The sequence below is a fragment of the Bubalus kerabau genome, chromosome 21 (assembly GCF_029407905.1).
Source record: "Bubalus kerabau isolate K-KA32 ecotype Philippines breed swamp buffalo chromosome 21, PCC_UOA_SB_1v2, whole genome shotgun sequence".
NCBI classification, from domain to species: Eukaryota; Metazoa; Chordata; class Mammalia; order Artiodactyla; family Bovidae; genus Bubalus; species Bubalus kerabau.
Window position 1 is genome coordinate 28,798,438 of NC_073644.1, and position 21,814 is coordinate 28,820,251.

Below are 21,814 nucleotides of genomic sequence, written 5' to 3' on the forward strand. Positions count from 1 at the left end.
TGTGTGTACTCATGAAATTGTGTCTGTTATTCCTACAAATAAAAAGATGTCACCCAATTTCTGTACCCGGTTAAAAGGAAATCTAATTATCAGCTTGGCTGCTGTCTTTAATTAGTTTAATTAGCTTGTTGTTGTTCAGTCACTAAGTCATGTCTGACTCTTTACAGCCCCATGGACTGTAGCCTGCCAGTCTCCTCTGTCTATGGGATTCTCCAGGCAAGAATACTGGAGTGGGTCATTTCCTTCTCCTGGGGATCTTCCCGACCCACAGATGGAATCCTGCATTAGCAGGTGGGTTCTTTACCTCTGAGCCACCTTAATTAGTAGCGTCAGCTATTCAATGTGATTGGAACCAAGACCTTTAAGGTGATAAAGCCACTGATTATGAATGAAATCAACATAAAAATCATAGTTTTCTTAAATATATTCTAGTGCAAGAGCCCAGACTGTGTGGAAGATTTCTGCTTTTAAAGCTTGAACCAAAGTATTTGGAATAAACTATGATTTATTTTTATTACCCAAGATATAAGATCTCTCAGTGGTGGGATTAAAAATTACTTCTGTTGTTTCCCTTAGTGCTTTTTTCTGTTTTTCCAGATAATATGATTTTTTATTTTATTTTTATGTTTGCTGAAATTGCCTTGAGTATAAATTAATTTTACACTTAGGGAAGCACATAGTCAATGTGCTTTGACCAGGTGCTTCATTTAGAAGATTTTTCAGCAGATTTTTCCTGTTCTAGGATATAAGCATATAAGTCTCTGTAAGTAACTCACTCTGTGTGTAAGTAACTCACAAAGGCACCTCACATTTGAGCTGAACTTCCCTGATAGGCTTTCTGTATCAATCTTTGTTCACATTCTCAAATCAAGAAATTCTTGCGCCAACCACAGCAAATAGTAGGACTAAACCCAGAATTCACTGGTCCAATGAACTCCAGTGAAAAGCTAGGATGCTCAGTCGTCGCCTAGATTTAGCCACCTCAGACTTAAGACCCAAGGCCCCTAAGGTAATCAACTTTATCTAGTGATAAAGATTCTTCCCTGGTGTCTCAGTGGTAAGGAATCTGCCTGCGATGCAGGAGATGCAGGTTTGATCCCTGGGTCAGGAAGATCCCTTGGAGAAGGAAATGGCAACTCACTCCAGGATTCTTGCCTGGGAAATTTCATGGACAAAGGAGCCTGGTGGGCTACAGTTCATGGGGTTGCAAAGAGTTGGACATGACTGAAGTGACTTAGCACATATGCATGCAGTGATAAAGGTAATATGTTAGTAATCAAAAGCATCTATTCATAAAAAAATGCTAATTGGAATAATATTTTTTTCTTACCATCTATGGCCAGAACTTCAGCTGTGATGGTCTTGTTAACTATGAAAGTAACGTCTTGATCAATGTTTTTGACCAATTTGATTTCAGCAGTTTTTGAATCAATCATTAGCAAACCACCATCATTACGTCCCAAGACATATCTGTTTTGTAACAGAAAACAGTAAGTTTTTTTCCAAACATGGAATGTTACCTATTTAATGAAAATGACTTATATTTAATGTATTTTCATAAGACTCTGAAATATGCTTTCTAAAAAGCAGCAGAAAATTAACATACTAGCCTAGACAAGGAGTATTTCATAAGCCTTAAGAATATGTTAGCCTGGTTTTTAAATTTTCTGCTCTGCTCAGTAAAATAACTGTGTCCTTGTTCTTTATACTATAGCAGCAACTTTTCATGGTGTTTTATTATTTTAGGCACCGTGCTTTGTACGTACTGTTCTATGTCTGACTACACCATGGTCTTCTGGTGAAATTCTACTTTTTTAAGGCTCAACTGAAAGTTTGCATGAAACTTTCTAGATCTCACTAGACAGGCTGTCATTCTTCATTTCCACTTTCACTTATGTTTATGCTACCTTAGCTCATAGCACATCTCTTCTTGGGTTATATAGGTCCTTGAGTTGGTCACCATTGTATCTCTTTATATTCTTGGCATAGAGTAGTTTAGATATTATTTTGCAATAGTTTATAAATTAAAACTAGTCAAGGTAAACAAGGTCCTACTGTCCAGCCCAGGGAATTATATTCAATATCCTGTGATAAACTGAAATGGAGAATCTGAAAAAGATTATATCTGTATAACTCAGTCACTTTACTGTACATAAGAAATGAACACAACATTGTAAACCAACTATACTTCAAAAAAATTAAAAGAAACTTCATCAAGGAATAACGAGATATTAAAAAAATTATTCTCACCTGACAAAGGAGGCAACTTCACCAGTGTCTTCATCAATGGCTTGATAGGTTCCCAGGACGTAATTGATCAACCGTCGACTACTTATGCCTTTTCGGACAGTAAATGTCTTGGAAGAAGGACGGAATGCAATTCCTTCCCTCACATTTATTACTTGAATTATGAGTGGGGTTGACTGGACTTGATATTGAGAGATTACGGATTGGTGAAATTCAGCTTTGTTTTTGACGGCAATACCAAGTTGCATGCTTTGTACTTGTTCATAATCTAGAGACTAGAGTAAAAATAAAAATAGAAGGAAAGAGGTGTCACAAAAATATGATCAGGTAAGAGGACCAGAGAACTCTATGTTATGTGCTATGAATGACTCCTTTATTTCTATGAATGAATCCTTTATTTCTACACAGCAAAATGGTTTCACAGATGATTGTAATGCTCTGATGAGGGTCCTTCAGAATTCTTTGCTTATGAAACCTCAGTTTGGTGACTGATACTTATGAAGCACAGTTATCTCTTTTAAGACTAACAAAACACCTTTACAGTTTCTTTAGGCTGTGTGATGCAGTGGAAAGAATTCCAAATTTGTTGTTGCTTGGTTTGAATCCTGGTTCTGCTACTTAATAGCTGTGTGACTCAGGGCACAATATTTAATATCTCTGATCCTCAACTATTTACTTGTGAAAAAGAAAAAAAAACTCTTACCTCATCACATTGTTGTAAGGACTGAACAAATTACGACCCACAATACATTCCTGTAAATGGTAGCTACATCCACTCACAGAATAGTGAATTCTCTGCAGTGGATATAGTGGATTCATGTGCAGTAATATCTTTCCTGACTTAAAAAAATTCAGAAATGACAAATTATCTTACTAAACTTGGTTGGCACATAGGCTTCTGTAGAGCAGTGAGAGGGTGGCCCACCAACTCTCCATAGAACCATTTTCATATGGTCTTATGTGTTCACTGTTTGGCTCTTATATTGAAGTGGCACAAGTCAAGGCCAGAGATATCCCAGGATAGCTCTTTTCATTCACTAGTAAATTTTCTAAGGGTGATGGGATAAGGAAATGTTCATTTTGGTTACATTGGAGTATAACTGAAAATAAGGTATGAGGTCTAGATTTGAGTTTTAATTTGGCAGTGACTGGTTTTGTGGACTCAAGTGTTTCCTAGTGGAGAAGAAGAGAAAGATGCTCAAACTGGTCATTATAATGTAAGGGCTAAGTGACCAAAGAGATGGTAAGTCTCTGTGTGAAGGCGACTGAAGACTTGGACTTGAGAAAAATCAGGAAAGGCTTCCTAGAGGTTTTTGTGTGAGCATTTCAGGGTGAGGAGGAGTCATTCAGGCAGAGTAAATGCCAGATTTAGCAGAAGGTGATAGGGAGCTGGTGATAGTGAGAGGCCTGGGGTACAACTCTGAGGGGGTTGAAGGTCATCTCCAAGGCCAGCAGGTGGTCATCAACCCTGGCTGCATATTAGAGCCCCCTGAGGAGCTCCCTGAAGACAAACTGGACCAACCACTCCTATGTTCCCACAGGCTAGGAGAAGCTGCAGCGGATTCAAAGGGACAGTCTTTAACTGAGGGCCATTTTCACAGCCAGTGAGAACAAGGAAGGTTTTTAAGGGAGAGGAATTGGTCCAAACTGTTTTTCAGAAAAATGTGGTAGACAGAGAATGAAGGGGGGGTAGACACAGGAGGTGGGGGTGGGGAAGTCTACCCAGAAGGGATCGCCAGCATCTCGAAGAGAGGGAGGCAAGGCCTGCGGCAGCACAGGCCATAAGAAGGAAGGTCAGGGCCAGACCATAACAAAACCTTGCAACTGAGGAGGGCTGTAGCTCACTCTCTGAAAAGCAGAGTAATAGGAAGTCGTATGAGGCTTCCAGCAATCTGGAATTGCAGCAGCCACCCTGTTAAGGGAATATTATGGGTCTGTTATTCTGCTGGACTCACGGAATTAAGAGAGAAGCTCATATAGTCCAATGTCCTATGCCAAGGAATGTCCTAAAACAGTGGTAATATTTTTCTAGTCTATACAATAGACAGACATAAATAGGTTTATGTTATTTCAGATGAAGGGTGTGTTGTAACCAAGTCTGTTAAATGGAAGTTTTACTGAATTGTTTATTTTGCAAACTTAGTTTATATATTCCCATTTTCTAGAAAAAGTTGCCGTTTTTCCCTTCCGAGGACTGTAGCTAATCCATTTAAAGTAAGTCAACAAATGCACAAGCCACTATTCAATGTATTCTTGTCTGTTCCTGAGTTTAAGTCAGGAAATGTTTTACTTTCTTGTGCTTAAAACAGGCACACTGATACATATATATCTATTAGTGTGTTTGTGTTTCTGTAGAAAGGATGATAGTTTGGAAGGAAATAAATCAACATGTTAAGAAAAGTCTCCTTAGGAAATGGGGCTGTGTTTTCAAAATTCTGTCTACTTTTGTGTGTGTTTTATATTTTATGTAGAGACGTGATATTATTTGTAAGTGAATAAGGTTTATTTATGACAGTTTCGGCTAACATAAAGTAACAGTTTTGGTTAATACAGAATGTTTTTCCCACTGAAAGGAAATCAGACCTTACCTTAACTACTTTCAGGATACCTTCGTTAGTTTTGGTATCAGTTTCTATTTCAAACCAATTCCCTTCATTTCCAGAGGTAAAGAAGAAGTCTGCAAGCCAATTATCAGTGAACTCTTCGTCCAAATCGATTACTTGAATTCGAAGCAACTCAGAACTTAAAGTGTTTTCTTCAATACTTGCTAAATACTAAAAAAAAGCAGAATTTAAGTTTCAATGTCAGGTTTTATCTAAAAGAATTATATTCATTCTGAATGGCATTAGTCATTAATTCCCAAATTATGTATTGGCTCTTTGCTGGCCCCTGAATTCTTATCTTTTACCATAGCTTATTTTAAAAGAAAAGTGCAGAGTATGTAACTAAAAGCCAGCAAGCCAGCAAATCCCGAATTATGGTGGTAGGGTATAACATAATATATATATATAAACATATATATATAATTGTTTTATAATAATGTTTTAAGTAATTATTTTTCAAGGAAAAAAAGGCACACCTGTGATTCTCTGAATGTTGGGAAATTATCATTGACATCTTTCACTTTAATGCTACATTCACACTGAGATGATAGTCCTTCTCCATCTCTGTCTGCACCGCTCACAACCAGGCGATAGCTGCTAACTTGCTAAATTTGGAGAAAAAAAGATAAATGATTAATCTCTAGTGTCAGGGATATGAATGACAATTACTTGCTTCCTATGGGAAGGAAGTGAAAATATTTAAATTCATGGTTCATTCTCTAGAAGGACCACATGCACTTTCATTGTCCACCATAGATGAAGCATATGGGGCACATGCCCCACATGGGAGGAAGTCTTTATGGGCCTGATACAAGTTTTCTCTTTTGTGAGCTTCTTAGGGCAGGAAAGTGCACTAAGAGCAGAAATGGACAATGAGGATGGTACTCTGTTTATCTGAGGGAAGCTCATTTATAGAGCTTCCTTGCTGGTCTGTTCAGAAAATCATTTGTGTAAAAGCAATACAGAGTCTCATGGGGTCTTGTGTGATGTTGGAGATGTGTCGGTAGAACAATGGAGAAGAGAGAGTAAGGGGATTCTTTTTTCTTTTTCCCTTGTGGCCGCTCCATGTGGCTTGTGGGACCTTAGTTTCCTAACCAAGGATTGAATCCGGGTTGCTCAGCAGAGAGAGCATGAAGCTCTACCATTGGACCATCAGGTAATTCCTGGGGATTCTCTAGTGTTCTAGAAACAGGAGTAAAATGGAAAGAAGTCAGGAGAAAAAGCACAGCATCAGAGAGGGCTTTATTCCAGATACAAATTTCTCCCTAGGAAGTTTCCTTTTCCTCCATCACATGAGGGATTAGCCCCAGTTCAGTCTCTGTCCGTGGATACAATGCCTTCTCTTATTCCCTCAGTTTAACTTCCATGGATATGGGATACTCATTTATTGAGGTACAATCGATTGTGCAGATCTCAGACACACAAGCCACCCCAGCAAAATCACAGTAGGATGTGAGGAGCATCCCTCAGTTGGGTCAGTTGAATCCAGAGAACCCCTCTTCCTTCCCTCTTTCCTTCTTAGGTAGAAGGGAGTCACCTCTCCTGGGTTGCTTACAACTGAATCCTGAGTTATTGAATGCTCCCAAGAGCCTTGCTTTACCTCTCGATCAAGTGAATTGGTCAAAGTGCGGACTTCCCCCGTGTGTCTGCTTAGGAGGAACATGGATGTGCCTGCAGGTTCCTGAGAGATGATTTTGAAGGCAATTTTAGAGTTCAAGTGGTTCGGTTCATCTGCGTCTGTGGCATTTAGGATCATCACCAGTGAGTCTAGGAGTACAGAAGTTCATTAAAGGCTATGTAAAGATTGACATTATGTTCACGTTAAATATCCAACACAATTTCAAATTGATCTTTGTCTTGTAAGATTTTAAAACTATTTGTATGCCAAAAAACTACATGTCATGTGCAATATCTCTTAGTCAGGTGACGGAGTCAGTTGACCCGTTGTTGCCTTCCATAAAAATCCTCCACTTCTCACTAAGCCTTGGTTGGTTATGTTGAGGTTGAGACTGTTTCCTCTTCATTTTTTCACCCTTGCTGAATGGCTTTATGGTTCTCCCTTTCTCCCCAATTATCCATGTAAGGAGAGTGTCTCTGTCTCTTATAATCTAAGAAGGCCCAGCTGATGCATCTGGGTTGTCTAAAGCCCCCTCTTCAGCTTTGTGACTAGAATAAGCTTTGACTTGATAACACAGCCATAGCCTAGAAGTACAATGGCAGTGGATATGTAGCTCAATCACAAATATTAGCAAGGAAGACCCAGACTGTCTTCATGGATTTTTCTACAAAACTACTGATGAAACTAAGAGAATAAAATGATGTACTATAATCATGCTTGTATCTGAAAGTTAAACAAAAATAATTAAAAGTGGTAGTTACTGCCGAAGACTTACTCGAAGCACTATTTTCTTCAATTTCACCCTGGAATATGCTTTGTGAAAATACTGGAGCATTGTCGTTTATATCTAAAATTTTGACCGTTAGTATAAGTGGTTTTTCTACCTCTTGTCCTAGGGCGTTGAGAGCACGACATGTAATCTAGAAAAGGAGAGGACGCATTAATGAATGTTCTACAACATCAGTTTGCTTATTATTAAAACTTGTCGAGATAAGGCCTCTCCTAGCATATACAGTGGAGACGGCAATGGCACCCCACTCCAGTACCCTTGCCTGGAAAATCCCATGGACGGAGGAGCCTGGTGGCCTGCAGTCCATGGGGTCACTAAGAGTCGGACACGACTGAGCGACTTCACTTTCACTTTTCACTTTCATGCATTGGAGAAGGAAATGGCAACCCACTCCAGTGTTCTTGCCTGGAGAATCCCAGGGACGGGGGAGCCTGGTGGGCTGCCGTCTCTGGGGTCGCACAGAGTTGGACATGACTGAAGCGACTTAGCAGCAGCATATGCAGTACTTTTGTGCAAAGAGGAAAAATATTTTTCACAAAGAGGAGACAAAGTAGGAAAGTGTCTATTCTGGGTAGACTAGTTGGCCAAGTTACCCCTTCTTGTGGGCTGCTACCGTGTCTCCTGTTAGCCTGAAAGTCTTAGCCAGAAGCATGCTGGAGTTCAGTGTTCATACATCCTCCTGGGTTGTTCCTTCAGGGGCACAACCTTCAGAAGCTCTTTGTTTTATTTGTTTTTTTTACTTTTATGCTGCACATTGCAGCCTGTGGGATTTTAGTTTCCCAACCAGGGATTGAACCTGCAGCCCCTGCAGTGGAAGCCCAGAGTCCTGACCAGTGGATCACCAGGGACATCCAAGGAAGGCTCTTTGTTATTTGATGGTGGATGGATTCATGCACTGATATCCTTCTAGATTAACCTTCTAAAGTCACTGCCACAAGGGAAAGGGTGGCTGATATCAAGGACACACACTTACCTGGAAGCTTGGGGTTACTTCTCTATCAACTATGGCTGTTATGTTAATTTCCCCAGTGTTTCTGTCAATGACAAAGATTCCAAAAGGGGGCTGATCAATTCCTATTCCAGAGATGTGGTAGGTAATTTTCTGGGTTGCTTCAAAGTCTGAAGTAATCTGCAGCCCAAAATACCCAAAATGTTAAGGTGATCATCACTCAGGCCTCTTCCTTCCCCCCTGTGCTCCACACTCTCAAGTCATCTGTTCATTTTATTCATGCTTTCTGACACTGTGTTGTTTATTTTTTTGCCTTGATAGCTATTAGGAATATGAAATAAATTCAAATTGTTTCCTCTGTTGGCCAGTATGGACCAACGTGCCTTAACCTTTCCAGCCTTAGAATATTTGCCCAGATTGTGGTCACCATGGTGATGTTAAAAGGTTGAGAGAAAGTGAAGGACAAGGCTACTACTGAATGCCTCCTTGCTTAGCAGATAACACACACACACAAAAGACATTTAGTTTTAAATAGGAGAAGCTGGAGAAAAAAATGACAGGCTACTATTTAATGCCTCGTTGCTTAGCAGATAACACCAAAAAAAAAAAAAAGGACATTTAGTTTTAAATAGGAGAAGCTGGAGAAAAAAATGGAAAGTGATAATATACTAAGTGTTAAAAATATTAGAATGAATTGCTTTTATTATTAATCTTTAAATTTTTAATAGGGAAAATTTCAAATATATTATAAAGTTAGAATGTATAATGAACCTGATATATCTCATCACCCAGCTTCAACAGTTCTGAATACATGGCCAATCCAATGTTGATTGTCAACCATCTTTAATTGTCTTATTGCTGTATGTTGGTTTGCTATGATTTCAAATCTACTTTTTTGTTTTTATCTAGGAATAGAGTTGCTTTAAGAGTGTGGTTGTTTGCATTGAGGAAGCTGTCAGGATGTTGTTGTGGATATCTGTGACTGTCAATATACATTCAGCTCAGCTCTTGCTGAGCAACGCTGGGGCTTACTGATACAAGTGCGTGGAGAAGTCACTATGGCTGGGAGACATTTAAGCTTTAAATAAGGAACAGTTTGTGAGGACTTCTTGAGAGTGTTCAGTCTGGGCAAGGCAACTCTTAGCTGATCTAAATGCCTCTCTGAAGAGCTTGGGGCATTAGCTCCTGCCTGGGCAAGGCAACTTTTGCCTGGCAGTGGTGAAAACTGTAATCTTGCTTGCCACTACCTCTGTTCCCTAGCAGCGTGCTCTAGTGATAAGGGACTTTTGCTTTTGCACTGGCAGCCAGACATCAGCTGTGATTGACTAAACTGACTCTTGTGAGAACCAACTGGTAGAAAGGTCCACCTCAACTTAATCTGGACTCTATGCCTTTAACCTCTCTTGCCTGGAACAATAGTGTGATTAATCTGCACTTGATTAGGAGTATGGTATTTTTGGGTTTATTGCGAGACATTATCCTGTATGTTTTCAGCTTGTGAAATTGTCATAACTCCTGCAGTGAACCCGTGTTAAATACATTACTGGTAAAGACAGTCACATTCTCTGAGGATAATTTGCTGCCCCAAACAAAGCACTTGGCCATATACATTTTTCTATTCATTTGCTAGAATCTGAATTCCAAAAGGCATATCCATTGAAATATATTGAAATGGCTCTTAATTATTTTTAATTACTCTGGAAGCTGTAACTCCTTCATCTTTCTCTTTTAAATTGATATTATTAATACTATTATTGTTGTATTTTTTGTGTTATTGAAAATACCAGATTATTTGTTCTATGGACTCCTCAATCTGTATCTTGCTAATTGGAATTTCCGCATTATTCTAATTTACATCTAGTACATTTATTCTCAAAACTCACATTGCTTCTGCTCGTAAGACTTACTTTGGCAATTGGATTTCTGTATGAGTTGTCTTCTCCTTCTCTGCAGGGTCTTGCGAATTTCACCCACTCACGTTTGTATCTCCTTTTGCCTTGTTGTATTGCTGTCTCATATTCTTCGTATTGTCCTTTAGTCTTATTCAAAAAGGGATTACATTTTATTATGAACATTGTTGGAAATATTTGCTTTGAGTATTAATTACAGACACCTAGGTTAAGGAGTCTCCTATGTTTCAAGATATTTAAGATGGTTAAAAACCCAATTTTCTCTCCCTTACACTATCATGCAAAGAAGAAACAGTAAATAACTAAAACAGCTACTGAGCTATATGATTTTTAATATTAACATTTAGCCATATTTTATATTTCCTATATATATTCCACAACATCTAACTGTTCTGGGCACAGATACTGGTTTATCTGTTGATATTTTTAAGATAAGACAAAAGAATGCATGAGGTAAATTACAATAATGACATCGATTCATGCTAGTATTTAAGTATTACTAGGTTAGTTGTTAGAATTGTATTTTCACAATTAAATTATTTAGTACTTTATAATATTAAGTAAATATTTATTTTTCCAGTACAGTTTTTAAGCTAAACTATTTTAATTGCAAAATCTTTTTCATACTTTACCTGTATTCTCAATTCTCCATGAACCAAAAGAACCACCTGTAGACATTTAAATAAAGTCAAATTAAACATAAATTCTTCAAATAAGTAATTACATAAGATAATAATTCTGATTTTTACATTCTGTTGTTCCTATTGTAGTTGTTTCTGTTTCAAGAGGGAGGGAACACGGGTATACCTATGGCTGACTCATATTGATATATGGCAGAAACCAGCACAACATTGTAAAGCAATTATCTTCCGATTAAAAGTAATAAAAATAGGAAAGAGGTAGATTTGGAGAAGCAGTATTCAAAGAGCAAAAAAGAAAACAGTCTTCATGTAAATAGTTCCTTCAGTTGTGTAATCTAATTGTAGAATTTTAATGATGTTCAGGGGAATCTATTGGACTTTTCAAAATTCTAACAGTTGTTGCAACAACCAGACATTTCTTACCTGGCTGCTCTATAAACACTTCCCAGGAGCTATGGAAGCTGTTGCTTTGGGAAACAATGGTGCGCATCATTCTAATAAGCTTCAGAAAGTACCACAGGAGATTATTAAAAGCTGTGACCTACTCTACCGACTTGGCAACGCTGTTTTCGTTAGTTGCAATTCCAGACTAAGGCATTTTCTTAGTCATATAAGAGCTGAGAGAATGGAAAGGAACTAGTCTAATTTAGGGAGAAGGCAATGGCAACCCACTCCAGTACTCTTGGCTGGAAAAATCCCATGGATGGAGGAGCCTGGTGGGCTGCAGTCCATGGGGTCGCTAAGAGTCAGACATGACTGAGCGACTTCACTTTCAGTTTTCACTTTAATGTATTGGAGAAGGAAATGGCAGCCCACTCCAGTGTTCTTGCCTGGAGAATCCCAGGGACGGGGGAGCCTGGTGGGCTGCCGCCTGTGGGGTCGTGTAGAGTTGGACATGACTGAAGCGACTTAGCAGCAGCAGCAGCAGTCTAATTTAGAGAATGAAATGTAAAAGATGGGGATGTGCTATTCCAATCACAAGTACTATTTGCTATGGAATGTGGATTTGTGCATCTCTGCTCTACTAGTTCAATTTAAATTTGAGCTTAATTTTCCTACTGATCTAAAACAAATAAAGATAAGATGAAGCCAGGCCAGACTAGGTCTTCACCTTCTTAGGAGTATATAGGACCTTCATCTGTGTCATTTTCAGTGTTGTTTTCTACCTGGAATGCATTCTTCTTACCTTCCCATACTTGAATACTGTATTACTCATCCTTGAAGATCATTTTAAGTTCCAACAGTCTCCATGCAACTGTCCTTACTGATGTCTCCTTTTCTAAGTTTACATGACGTATATTCTGTACTGTGCAATTTAGCCCATAATGGTTTACCGTTATTTATTATTTCTTATGGTTTTATGTGCATTATATGGTGTCGAGCCAAGAAAATGGCAAACTTTCCAAATTGGTGCTTCTATATTATTATTATTGTTTTTTGCTATCCTTACAATACTGATCCCTTAGCAGATGTTTTAAAACTGTTTTCTGACTCTCACTGATTAACTAATTTGAAGACAATCTGGAAGGAAAAAGATTATGAAAAATAAATCAGAACAAAAGAATTATGTTTTATGTGTCAGATGCTATTCACAGAGCTTTATGTTTACTATCTCACTTAACACAGCAGCCATCTGAAGGATACTGTAATCTGTCTTTCAGGGATGAAGAAAAGGAGAATACTCATGAGAAAATGAGTACTTTGCCCCGACTAACAGCCCTCGGATTTGAATCTCTGCAGCCTGACTCTAAGTGTGCACATCACCACTACACTAGATTCTTAAGTCAGTGTAAATAAATAGAAAATAAAAACGAGTCATAGAAAAAAAGTTATGTGATAGTCAATTTAGATTTCTTCCTGGCAAAGGCTGCAGTTAATCCTGAAACAATGTAGATTTATTACGTTGCTTATTTTGGAAGGCTATAATAAAGAGGCAAGTCCCAGTCTGAACCAAAGGAAAAATGATATCAGACTTAGGATGTGAGGATGCTTCCATTCTAAAAATTTCAGTAAAATCTTTATTTCAAAGGATGTTTGTTAAAATTGTCATGGAAAAAGACCATGACTTGTGGTTATAACAGATCTCAAAATTATTTTACAGCATTGCTGCTCTTTTTTAAACAGATTCATGAGTTACTTGGGGGGTTCCCAGGAGGCACTAGTGGTAAAGAATCTGCCTGACAATGCAGGAGACATAAGAGATGCAGGTTCAAACCCTGGGTTGGGAAGATCCCCTGAAGAAGGAAATGGTGACCCAGTTCAGTATCCTTGCCTGGAAAGTTCCATGGACAGAGGAGCCCAGTGGGCTGTAGTCCATGGAGTTGCACAGAGTCAGACACGACTGAGTACATGTGCACACATGCATTACGTGGGAGAAAAGACCAGGACAATGAAGTCATTGTACACCTTTCTCAGTTCCCAAGAACAACTCAGCCCTACGTGAGGGGAGGGATGGACCAGGCATGATCCCTTTTACAGGAAAACTGGAGTCATCCTGAAAATATGAATCATGTTTGTACTAGCCCTGTGGAGAATGATTTTTCTAATAGACATTAAGACAAGATATCTGTTTTTCTGGGAAGTGAAGGAAGGACAAACCCTAAACTGTGGAAATCGAGCATTGCAGACAGGTGTTTCTTACTTGTTAAGTCATTTCTTTGACTCCGAGCCCTTAAAGAAGCTACTCAGCCAAACCTTTACTCTTTCCCATCCTCTCTTTCAAAGTTAGCCCACCAGGAATGTTTTCCAATTTTAGGGAATATTGTGAAAATATAATCTTTGTTGTGTTTTTAGGAATATGGGGACAGTTACTAAGAACACTTTTGAATAATGCAGTGCTTTTTAAATATGTATTTAGACATATAGTCATAGCTTTACATTATTCCCAAGTATTTTTAAAAAAACTTTACTATTTGAGTTAATTAGTACTTATATGCAGCTATTTAGTTGTTTTAGTTACATTGTTCATATAATTATTTTGAATATCTAATAAATATTTCAATAGCTTCTTGACAATGTAAATCAATTAAGTTGTCTTTTTTGTGGCCTAGAGTCTAGAAAATAGCAGTGTAGAGAAAACACTCTGTATTTTGTGAATTTATTTTTCTTTCTTCCCTGTGTTCCCTGGTTATGGTTTTATAATTTTGACTGTATGATTTATAAAGCAGCAATATGGTCTAAATGCCTTGGTATACATAAGAATTAGAAATGTTTTATTAAAAGCAAATAAGATTTTTAAGTTAATAAAAAGCGTGCGACATAAAATGGCTGGATATTCATATGCCCTATTTGCTAACTAAAATGTATGTAGTTATATCATTAAGATTCCTATTGAGTATGGTAGATTTGTAATAAATATATTTTGAGGATGTGGGTGACTGGATTTTTAAAAGTCTTATATAATAACAGTTGCTTTTTACTGAGTTTGGCTAAGGTTTTGTTTAGAGTACTCTGAAATTTCAGCGTGGGGAAGGAAGGTCAGACTGTTTGAGTATGCATTGGATTCAGGAAGCTAGTCCTAGCCAGCATAAAGCATGGCCATTTTTCTCGGCCATTTTTCTCTGCATGGGATAAGATCAGACCCACTCCTCTCTGGGAAATTTGCAGAATGAGCTGGGTAATTCAAAGGAATCATTACAAATTTTAAACTTGATTTTTAAAATTAATTATTATTTTTGAAAAGTTCATGAAATATATGTATGCATATAGGTTGGTGATACTATTTTTATAATTGGTTAGATGCAAGATTATGTGTCAGATTAAAGAGATCAATAGATATGTATCAACTTTTTGAAATTAAGATTAAAAAAATCCAGAAGTATTTTAATAAGCTTCATGTTTACCAAGGAAAATTCCTTAATTGAATGAAAATGATTTATGTTTAATTACTTAAGAAGTATTTAATTTAGGAGAGTTCAACACTTTAATAACTGATGTTTAGAGTAAATTCAATTTAGAAAATTAAGTCCTTTTTCAGGAGCTCATTTTAAGTACTATGTAAGACAGTTTCTTCCCAGGTGGCTCAGTGGTAAAGAATCCACCAGCCAATGCAGGAGATGTAAGAGATGCGGGTTCGATCCCTGGGTTGGGAAGATCCTCTGGAGAAGGAAATGGCAACCCACTCCAATATTCTTGCCTGAGAAATCCCATGGACAGAGGAGCCTTGTGGCCATAGTCCATGGGGTCACAAAGAGTCAGACACAACCTAGTCACTAAACAACAAGAACAAAGGTAACAGTTAAGTGTAGAAATACAAAACTGGACATTGGATTCTGAATCCCTCAATTAAAATCCTAGTCTCATCATGTACTAGCTGAAAAACTTGGGAACATTATTTAATTTTTCAGTTTCTTTATCCATAAAATAGGTATAATAATTCTACTAACTTTATAGGTTTGTTGTGAGGATTAAATGAATTAACAGGTCTTAAAAAAGACTTAAAAAAGATGTAAAGAGCCACTGTGATATGATCTTTTATTATTATTACTCATGTCAAGGCACATAGAACTCTTTCTTGAGCCTCAGAAAGAGATAAGAACCAGTGTTCCACTGTCCAATGGTGTGATTTGCCGCCTGTGCAACTCCAGGGGACATTGTTCACATTGTAGTTTATGTGAACATACCTCCTGGCATTGTGCAGTGTACAGCCTGGTCAGCTGTGCAGCGGTCATACAAGGAACATGTGCACATTACATGGATTCAATTATTCATAGTACAATTATGGATAGTAACCAGTTGCCTGTGTAATTCTTGTAATGAACTTCACAAAGCAAGCCATCTCCTTGGTGGTTTAGTTGCCAAGTCGTGTTCGACTCTTGCCCTAATTCTTGTAATGAACTTCACAAAGCAAACCCTCTCCTTAGGCTATCAGATTGACTCTTAACTGGAAAGGAAGAGCCAAAGGCTAAGAGGTTTATGAGAAGCATCACGGACACCAAGTCTTCTAGTTCTAAATGAAAACCGGTTTTGAGTATTAAGCAACTGGGAATGGTAATTGATGGAAGTAAATAATTACATCTTTCCCAAGGTTTGCACGTCAGTCAGGGCTGGCATGAATCGCTTGGCAAGGTTATTCTGATTTTAGAATTTTAACTGTTGGAGAGGTTCAGGAGGAAATTAATTTTCATATATTCACCAGCATTGGAAATTGGAGTGCTTCATCAGTGAAGAGAAGGAAGGGTATGTCGAAGATTTTCCTTCTGGAAAATCTGGGCCACTTAGCATACAATTCTTTTCTTAACAATTTGCTTTCTGGATGTTCTGTAGAGAAAGTGGTTGAAGGGTGTTGTGCTGTATTTGGCGCTTCCCTCATAGCTTAGTCAGTAAAGAATCTGACTGCAATATCGGAAATCCTGGTTCGATCCCTGGGTCGGGAAGATCCTCTGGAGAAAGAAATGGCAACCCACTCCAGTCTTCTCACCTGGAGAATCCCATGTACAGAGGAGCCTGGCAGGCTACAGTCCATGGGATCCCAAGAGTCAGACATGACTTAGTGTCTAAATCACCACCGCTGCTCTATTTAGAACACATTCTAACTCAGAGCTTGGTATTTAAACTACTTTTCTTTTTTCCAGCATGAACACTATTAACTTGTTTAAAACGTCGTGCTTTAAACATCTTTGGATTTCAAACGCTTGTATTAGTTTTGTAATGAGTAAATCTTTACATAATAATATTGTAACATGAAATTAAATGGCTTATTGTTCAGATGCTATAGGAACGTTATTTGACAGATTGTGTTTCAGATTTAATGGACTTCTGTAATACTGACCGGTAGTCTCCTTTGAAGACAAACATTGTTTTGAAAAGTTTAAATCTTTGAAGACAAGTATTTTTCAATCACAAAACCTTTCCCCAAAATGTTTACTTGGTATTGTGCAAAACAGATCAAGCAAACATGGGAAACAGATAAGTGTTAAATTTTACAACATGCTGGTGTTCCTCACACAGTCCCCTCTCAATGAATCTAGACTAAAGCAGTTAAAATTTAGGGTAATGCTCCAAGTTTAAAATTTTGTTATTTCCCTATACCCATTATCATTTAAAATTCAGGTTTAATTTTTTTTTCTGTCAATTTCCAAAAAATTAATCGCATAACTGTTTTTGATGTGCCCTTTCACTCAAGAAAAATGTAGGTTCTTGACATTAAAACTAATGTTGGTAGTTGTTTAAAATAGGAAGGGAGAATATTAAGGTGTTATCAAGTTTCATCTTTATTACTAAAATATTACAAATAGTAGGAAGTAGAGTCCTACAAAGCACTTTATATTTTCCGGAACACTTTTTTGCACTCATTGCTGTTTCATTTTTACTGTGGTCATTCTCATTAGTCAGGGGGATATGACTATTCTTATTTGACAGCTGAGGAAGCAAAACCTGGAGTGAGTCAGTGGTACAGGTATAGACTAAAGTCTATGATTTAGCTTTTATGTATTACCTCTCCAGGCAACCTTTGTATGGTCATAGGTTGGTGGAATTAACTCAAAACCTCCGAACAGGTCTTCCAACTTTCACACCCATCCTTCAATAACAAAAGATGTACATTCCCACTCCACAATGCTTTTAAGAACATTGTTTTTTTCCCATCACCACACCATTTCGAAACTCTGGGTGGCTCTCCACTTCTAAAAGGATTTCACTACCCTTCACAGAATGCACTTTTCTGTCTGACCCTCATCTGCCATTCTAACTCACATCCGGATTCTCCAGTGCAGCCAAACTAGTGTGTCCCTTGCCCCTAGGCAAGCGCTTCAGTTGCACCTGCCTTTGCTCATGCTGGGCTGACGACAAAATAAATGTCCCTGTGGCCCACCTATATTTATCAGAGAGCAGCCCGAATCTCTCCTGGTTCATCAAGCCTGGTTTGCCTACCTCACTTTTTAAAAAAAAATTTTTGATGTGTACTGTTTTCTAAGTCTTTATTGAATTTGTTACAATACTGTTTCTGTACTTTTTATGTTTTGGTTTTTTGGCCCCAAGGCATGCAGGGTCTTAGCTTCCCAACTAGGGATTGAACCCACACCCTTTGGAAGGCAAAGTCTTAACCACTGGACCACCAGGGAAGTCCCTGCCTACCTCACTTCTGACTGACACTGCCTTCCACTAATGGGATTAAGAGTAGACCAGCACTGTCCAGTTGAAATAAAGTAATGAATGTGAATCGCTTATCGAATTTTAAATTTTTTACCATTCATATTAAAAAGGTTAAAAAGGTGAAATTAATTTTTTCAACATATTTTTAACGAATGTACCCCAACTACTGTCAATTTCAATATACAGTCGACATAAAAATTATTGATGACATATTTTATGTTCTTTTCTGGGCTTCCCCTGTGGCTCAGTGGTAAAGAATCTGCCTGCCATTCAGGAGCCACAGGTTCAATCCCTGGGTCGAGAAGATCCCCTGGAGGAAGGCATGGCAACCCACTCCAGTATTCTTGCCTGGAGAATCCCATGAACTGAGGAGCCTGGTAGGCTGCAGTCTGTAGGGTTGCAAAGAGTTGGATGAAACTGAGCACATATGCATGCATGTTCTCTTTTTTTTTCATACAGAGTCTTCAAAATATAATGTATACTTTATGCTTAACAGCACATCTCAATACAGATCAACCACGTTTCATGTGGTTAATAGCCACATGTGGCTAGTGGCTACTGTATTGGACAGAGCAGTTCTAGACCACTTAGTTTAATAATTATATATAACATTATATTATTGTGTAAATAACTTGTGTGTTTTTGTATGTGAGCCTGCAAAATTTTCCTGAGGGAGCGTCCCCCATGACTAGGATTATAGAGGCACTGTGGTGGGGGTTATAGTTTAGAGAGGCCTTATTCAATCATTCATTTACCCATTCTTTGAACAATTGTGCATCCACTGTAAGGTAGATGTTATGGTAGGCATTGGGGATGCAAAGAGGAATAAAACAGCCCTCTGTGTAAGGATCTTACAGCCACTCCAGAACCAGAAGGGTAGCTGAGAGGGGTACACATCAGAGAAGGGAAAGAAACTCCCCTAAGCATGTGGCAGTCCAATTCTACAACAACACTATTCCAGCACACCCTGCCGCATATCCCCTAGCTTCCCAGGCTGGTCATTGATCGGGACAGATGGCTTATCAGGCTACCTGCAGTTTATTTAGTTCAGAAATGACCATCTGGAAAGGCGGGGAAGTCATACAACTGCCAGATTTCTCTTTACAACATTCTTGGGTCAATTAAATTCATTAGATTGCCAAAACAGTTAGTTACACTGTCATAATAGAAATAGACTCGAACAGAAGGATGTGATACCAATATTCTGCTTGACCATTGCCATAACAGATAAGGTTAAGAAATGCTGGCTAACAGGCAGTCTATTCTAATTTTAAGCATGTTTAATTTTTAGAAAGTTCTTTCTTGAGATCTATCTCCCTGTAACTTTTTGAAGTCCAATTATCTCAATTTTTTAGATGAGGACATGAGGGAAACTGATACTTAGGCCAACCCAACTTATTGTTGATAAAATGAGGAATTAATATTAGGGATTTAAAAACTTCATTATGGTGTATTTCACTATTTTGATATCTATGTGGAACTGATAATATTGTGACCAATTTTTTTCTTCACTAAAACAACATAGTTAAGGAGCACACTAGTCTGTAACGTCTAGTCTAGTTCTTTGCTCTCCAGATTCCACTACTCTTTTATCTAATACTATATAAAACTTTCCCAGTCAGTAAAAGTTTTACTTTTCTGGAAAACTGGCTTATAAAATATTTTTTTCTCCCTAAAGGTTAGATATCTTTTGCACATAAACATAAACATTCTTTTCTTAATAACCCTCCCAACTTCTCCAGAATCAAACATTGCTTTGATTTTAATTCAATGGTCTTAGACTACTTAAAAACATGTCAGGTATCAAGACCAGGCATGTACAATTCTTAGCCATGTGCTTAAGAGATATATATAACCTTGGGAAATAGACCTCATTCTCTTTTATGTGTTTTACTTTGTGTAATAGAATAAAAGCCTGAACAAAAAGATGAATAAAAGCATGACTTTAAAGAAAGTGAAGATACTGTGGAAAATAGACCTGCAATCAGGATTAATTAGTTCTCCAACTAAATATGCTAAATGGCAACTTTCAAATTCGTTTCTATCTGGCTTGGTTTTCCATGTGAAAATACAGCACTGAAAAAAAAAACACAACCAAACAGCAACAAAAGGGGGAAATTGGTAATCTTTGCAGTTTCATTTTAAAATGTTTATTTCCACTGAACTCTTTTTAGAATTTATAATAGGGATTCAGCAATCAAATTAATATTCTCTAACAAGGAAGGAAACAGGGAAAGTTTGCAATTATTGGGGGGCGGGGGGAGGGGAGGACTTACCATTAAAATGGCCAGAGCCCCTGTGGTTCTGAAAGGGAGCCAAGCCATGGTTTCTGATTTCCCTGGTGAACGAAGGGAGCTGCCGCTTTAGTCTTTCCAACCGTCGGCATACGATGTCTCAGGAAAGCCCTTTCTCAGCGTCTCTCCTGTCTTCAGGAGTCTGCAGATGGCCTGTTATGCAGATCCTCCCCACCCTAAACCAAGGATTGGTCTCACCAGAAACGCTTGCATCACTTTTGCTCCCAGGTAAAAACTTAGACACACCTCAATTCCTGAAGCAATGAAATCCTTTGTAGGAAGCTGAAAGAGAAGTTCACAGGCTAAAAACCAGTTCTAATAGGAAGGTACCAGATGAATAATAAATTAATCACAGTGTGGAAGGGCAAAATCTAGCCTTGACTACACTGTAGAAGGATCTAGTTGGCTGGTTCTCATGGTGCCAATTAAAACTGAAAAGTAAAACAAAACATCCGAAATTCCCCCAAATCTAACTTGTGGAAGAGCACTTATTTTTAGCTTGAGTATGTGTGAGTAGATTTAAAGTTGAGCAAAATATATTTTGGGGGCTTCCCAGGTGGCACAGTGGTAAAGAATCTGTCTGCCAGTGCAGGAGACACTGGTTCGATCCCTGAGTTGGGAAGATCCCCGGGAGAAGGAAATGGCAACCCACTCCAGTATTCTTGCCTGAAAAATCCCATGAACAGAGGAGCTTGGTGGGCTACAGTCCATGAGGATCTCAAAGTGTTAGACACGACTGGGCGATTGAGCACACACACGCAAAATATACTTTAGGTTTTAAGCAATATATATATTTTTTGAAAGAAACTGCAGATCTGAAGAAGAAAATCATCGCATCAAGCAGTTGCTAATAATAGGATTTGAGTGAAAACAATTAGAAATAAAATTACACTAAATACAAATGGTGCCTTGGATATTTGAAATCTATAAACCATGTGTTGCAAAATCAGGTATCTGATAATACTCAGTTGACATCTTTCTGTTGTATTTCTTTTCATTTATAAATTAAAAAAAAAGTAGTTTGCAGGGACTTCCCTGGTGGCTCGGTGGTTAGGAATCCACCTCCCAGTGCAGGGGACGTGGGTTTGATCCGAGGTTGGAGAACTAAGATCCCACATGCTGTGGTGCAACTAAGCCTGTGGGCCACAACTACTGAAGCCTTTGTGCTTTCAGCATTCCAGGTTTTTTTTAAAGGTTTGGTAGAAGAACAATATTATCTTTATAAGTATTTATGCATCGGGTTTTGGAAGCTTTTTAGTTTCAGAAAAGCCATTTAATGAGAGTATTTCAGACAGAAAGGATTTCATAGTCAAGGAGTTGGGAAAAAACACCTTATAGGCAAAATGTTGTGCATTTGGGGGTTTTGTGTGTGTATTTTTAAAAATTTTGGTAAAGCATACATAATAAAATTTACTATTTTAACTATTTTCAGGTTACAGCTGAGTGACATTGAATGTATTCACATTGTTGTACAGCCATCCCTACTACCCATTCCCAGAAAAAAATCTTGATTTTGTGATAAAGTTTTTGTAAATAAAGTTTTATTGGAACACAGCTACTCCCATTTGTTTATGTGTTGTAAATGGCTGACTTTGTGGTGAAAGGGCCAAGTTGAGGGGAGTTGAGAATGGACAGAGACTGTATGGCTGCTAAGCCAAAACTATTCAATA

At 38.1% G+C, this 21,814-nt stretch overlaps 1 protein-coding gene and 1 long non-coding RNA gene across 2 annotated transcripts in view; one reads left to right on the forward strand and one right to left on the reverse strand.

Moving 5' to 3' along the window:
* Positions 1 to 12,554, forward strand: part of LOC129635849 (uncharacterized) — a 33,295-nt gene extending 20,741 nt beyond the window's left edge. The window contains exon 3 of the long non-coding RNA XR_008706487.1: positions 12,420 to 12,554. This is a non-coding gene — a long non-coding RNA (uncharacterized LOC129635849). The remainder of the gene's footprint in view (positions 1 to 12,419) is intronic.
* Positions 1 to 20,295, reverse strand: part of DSG3 (desmoglein 3) — a 30,953-nt gene extending 10,658 nt beyond the window's left edge. Inside the window, exons 1-10 of the mRNA XM_055559052.1 lie at positions 20,127 to 20,295; positions 10,750 to 10,785; positions 10,115 to 10,246; positions 8,232 to 8,387; positions 7,244 to 7,388; positions 6,451 to 6,617; positions 5,327 to 5,455; positions 4,836 to 5,021; positions 2,251 to 2,522; positions 1,331 to 1,470 (exon numbers count right to left, since the gene is read on the reverse strand). Of these exons, the coding sequence (XP_055415027.1) occupies positions 1,331 to 1,470; positions 2,251 to 2,522; positions 4,836 to 5,021; positions 5,327 to 5,455; positions 6,451 to 6,617; positions 7,244 to 7,388; positions 8,232 to 8,387; positions 10,115 to 10,246; positions 10,750 to 10,785; positions 20,127 to 20,174 (1,411 nt within the window). The 5' untranslated portion in view covers positions 20,175 to 20,295. The remainder of the gene's footprint in view (positions 1 to 1,330; positions 1,471 to 2,250; positions 2,523 to 4,835; positions 5,022 to 5,326; positions 5,456 to 6,450; positions 6,618 to 7,243; positions 7,389 to 8,231; positions 8,388 to 10,114; positions 10,247 to 10,749; positions 10,786 to 20,126) is intronic.
* Positions 20,296 to 21,814: the final 1,519 nt, after the last annotated feature.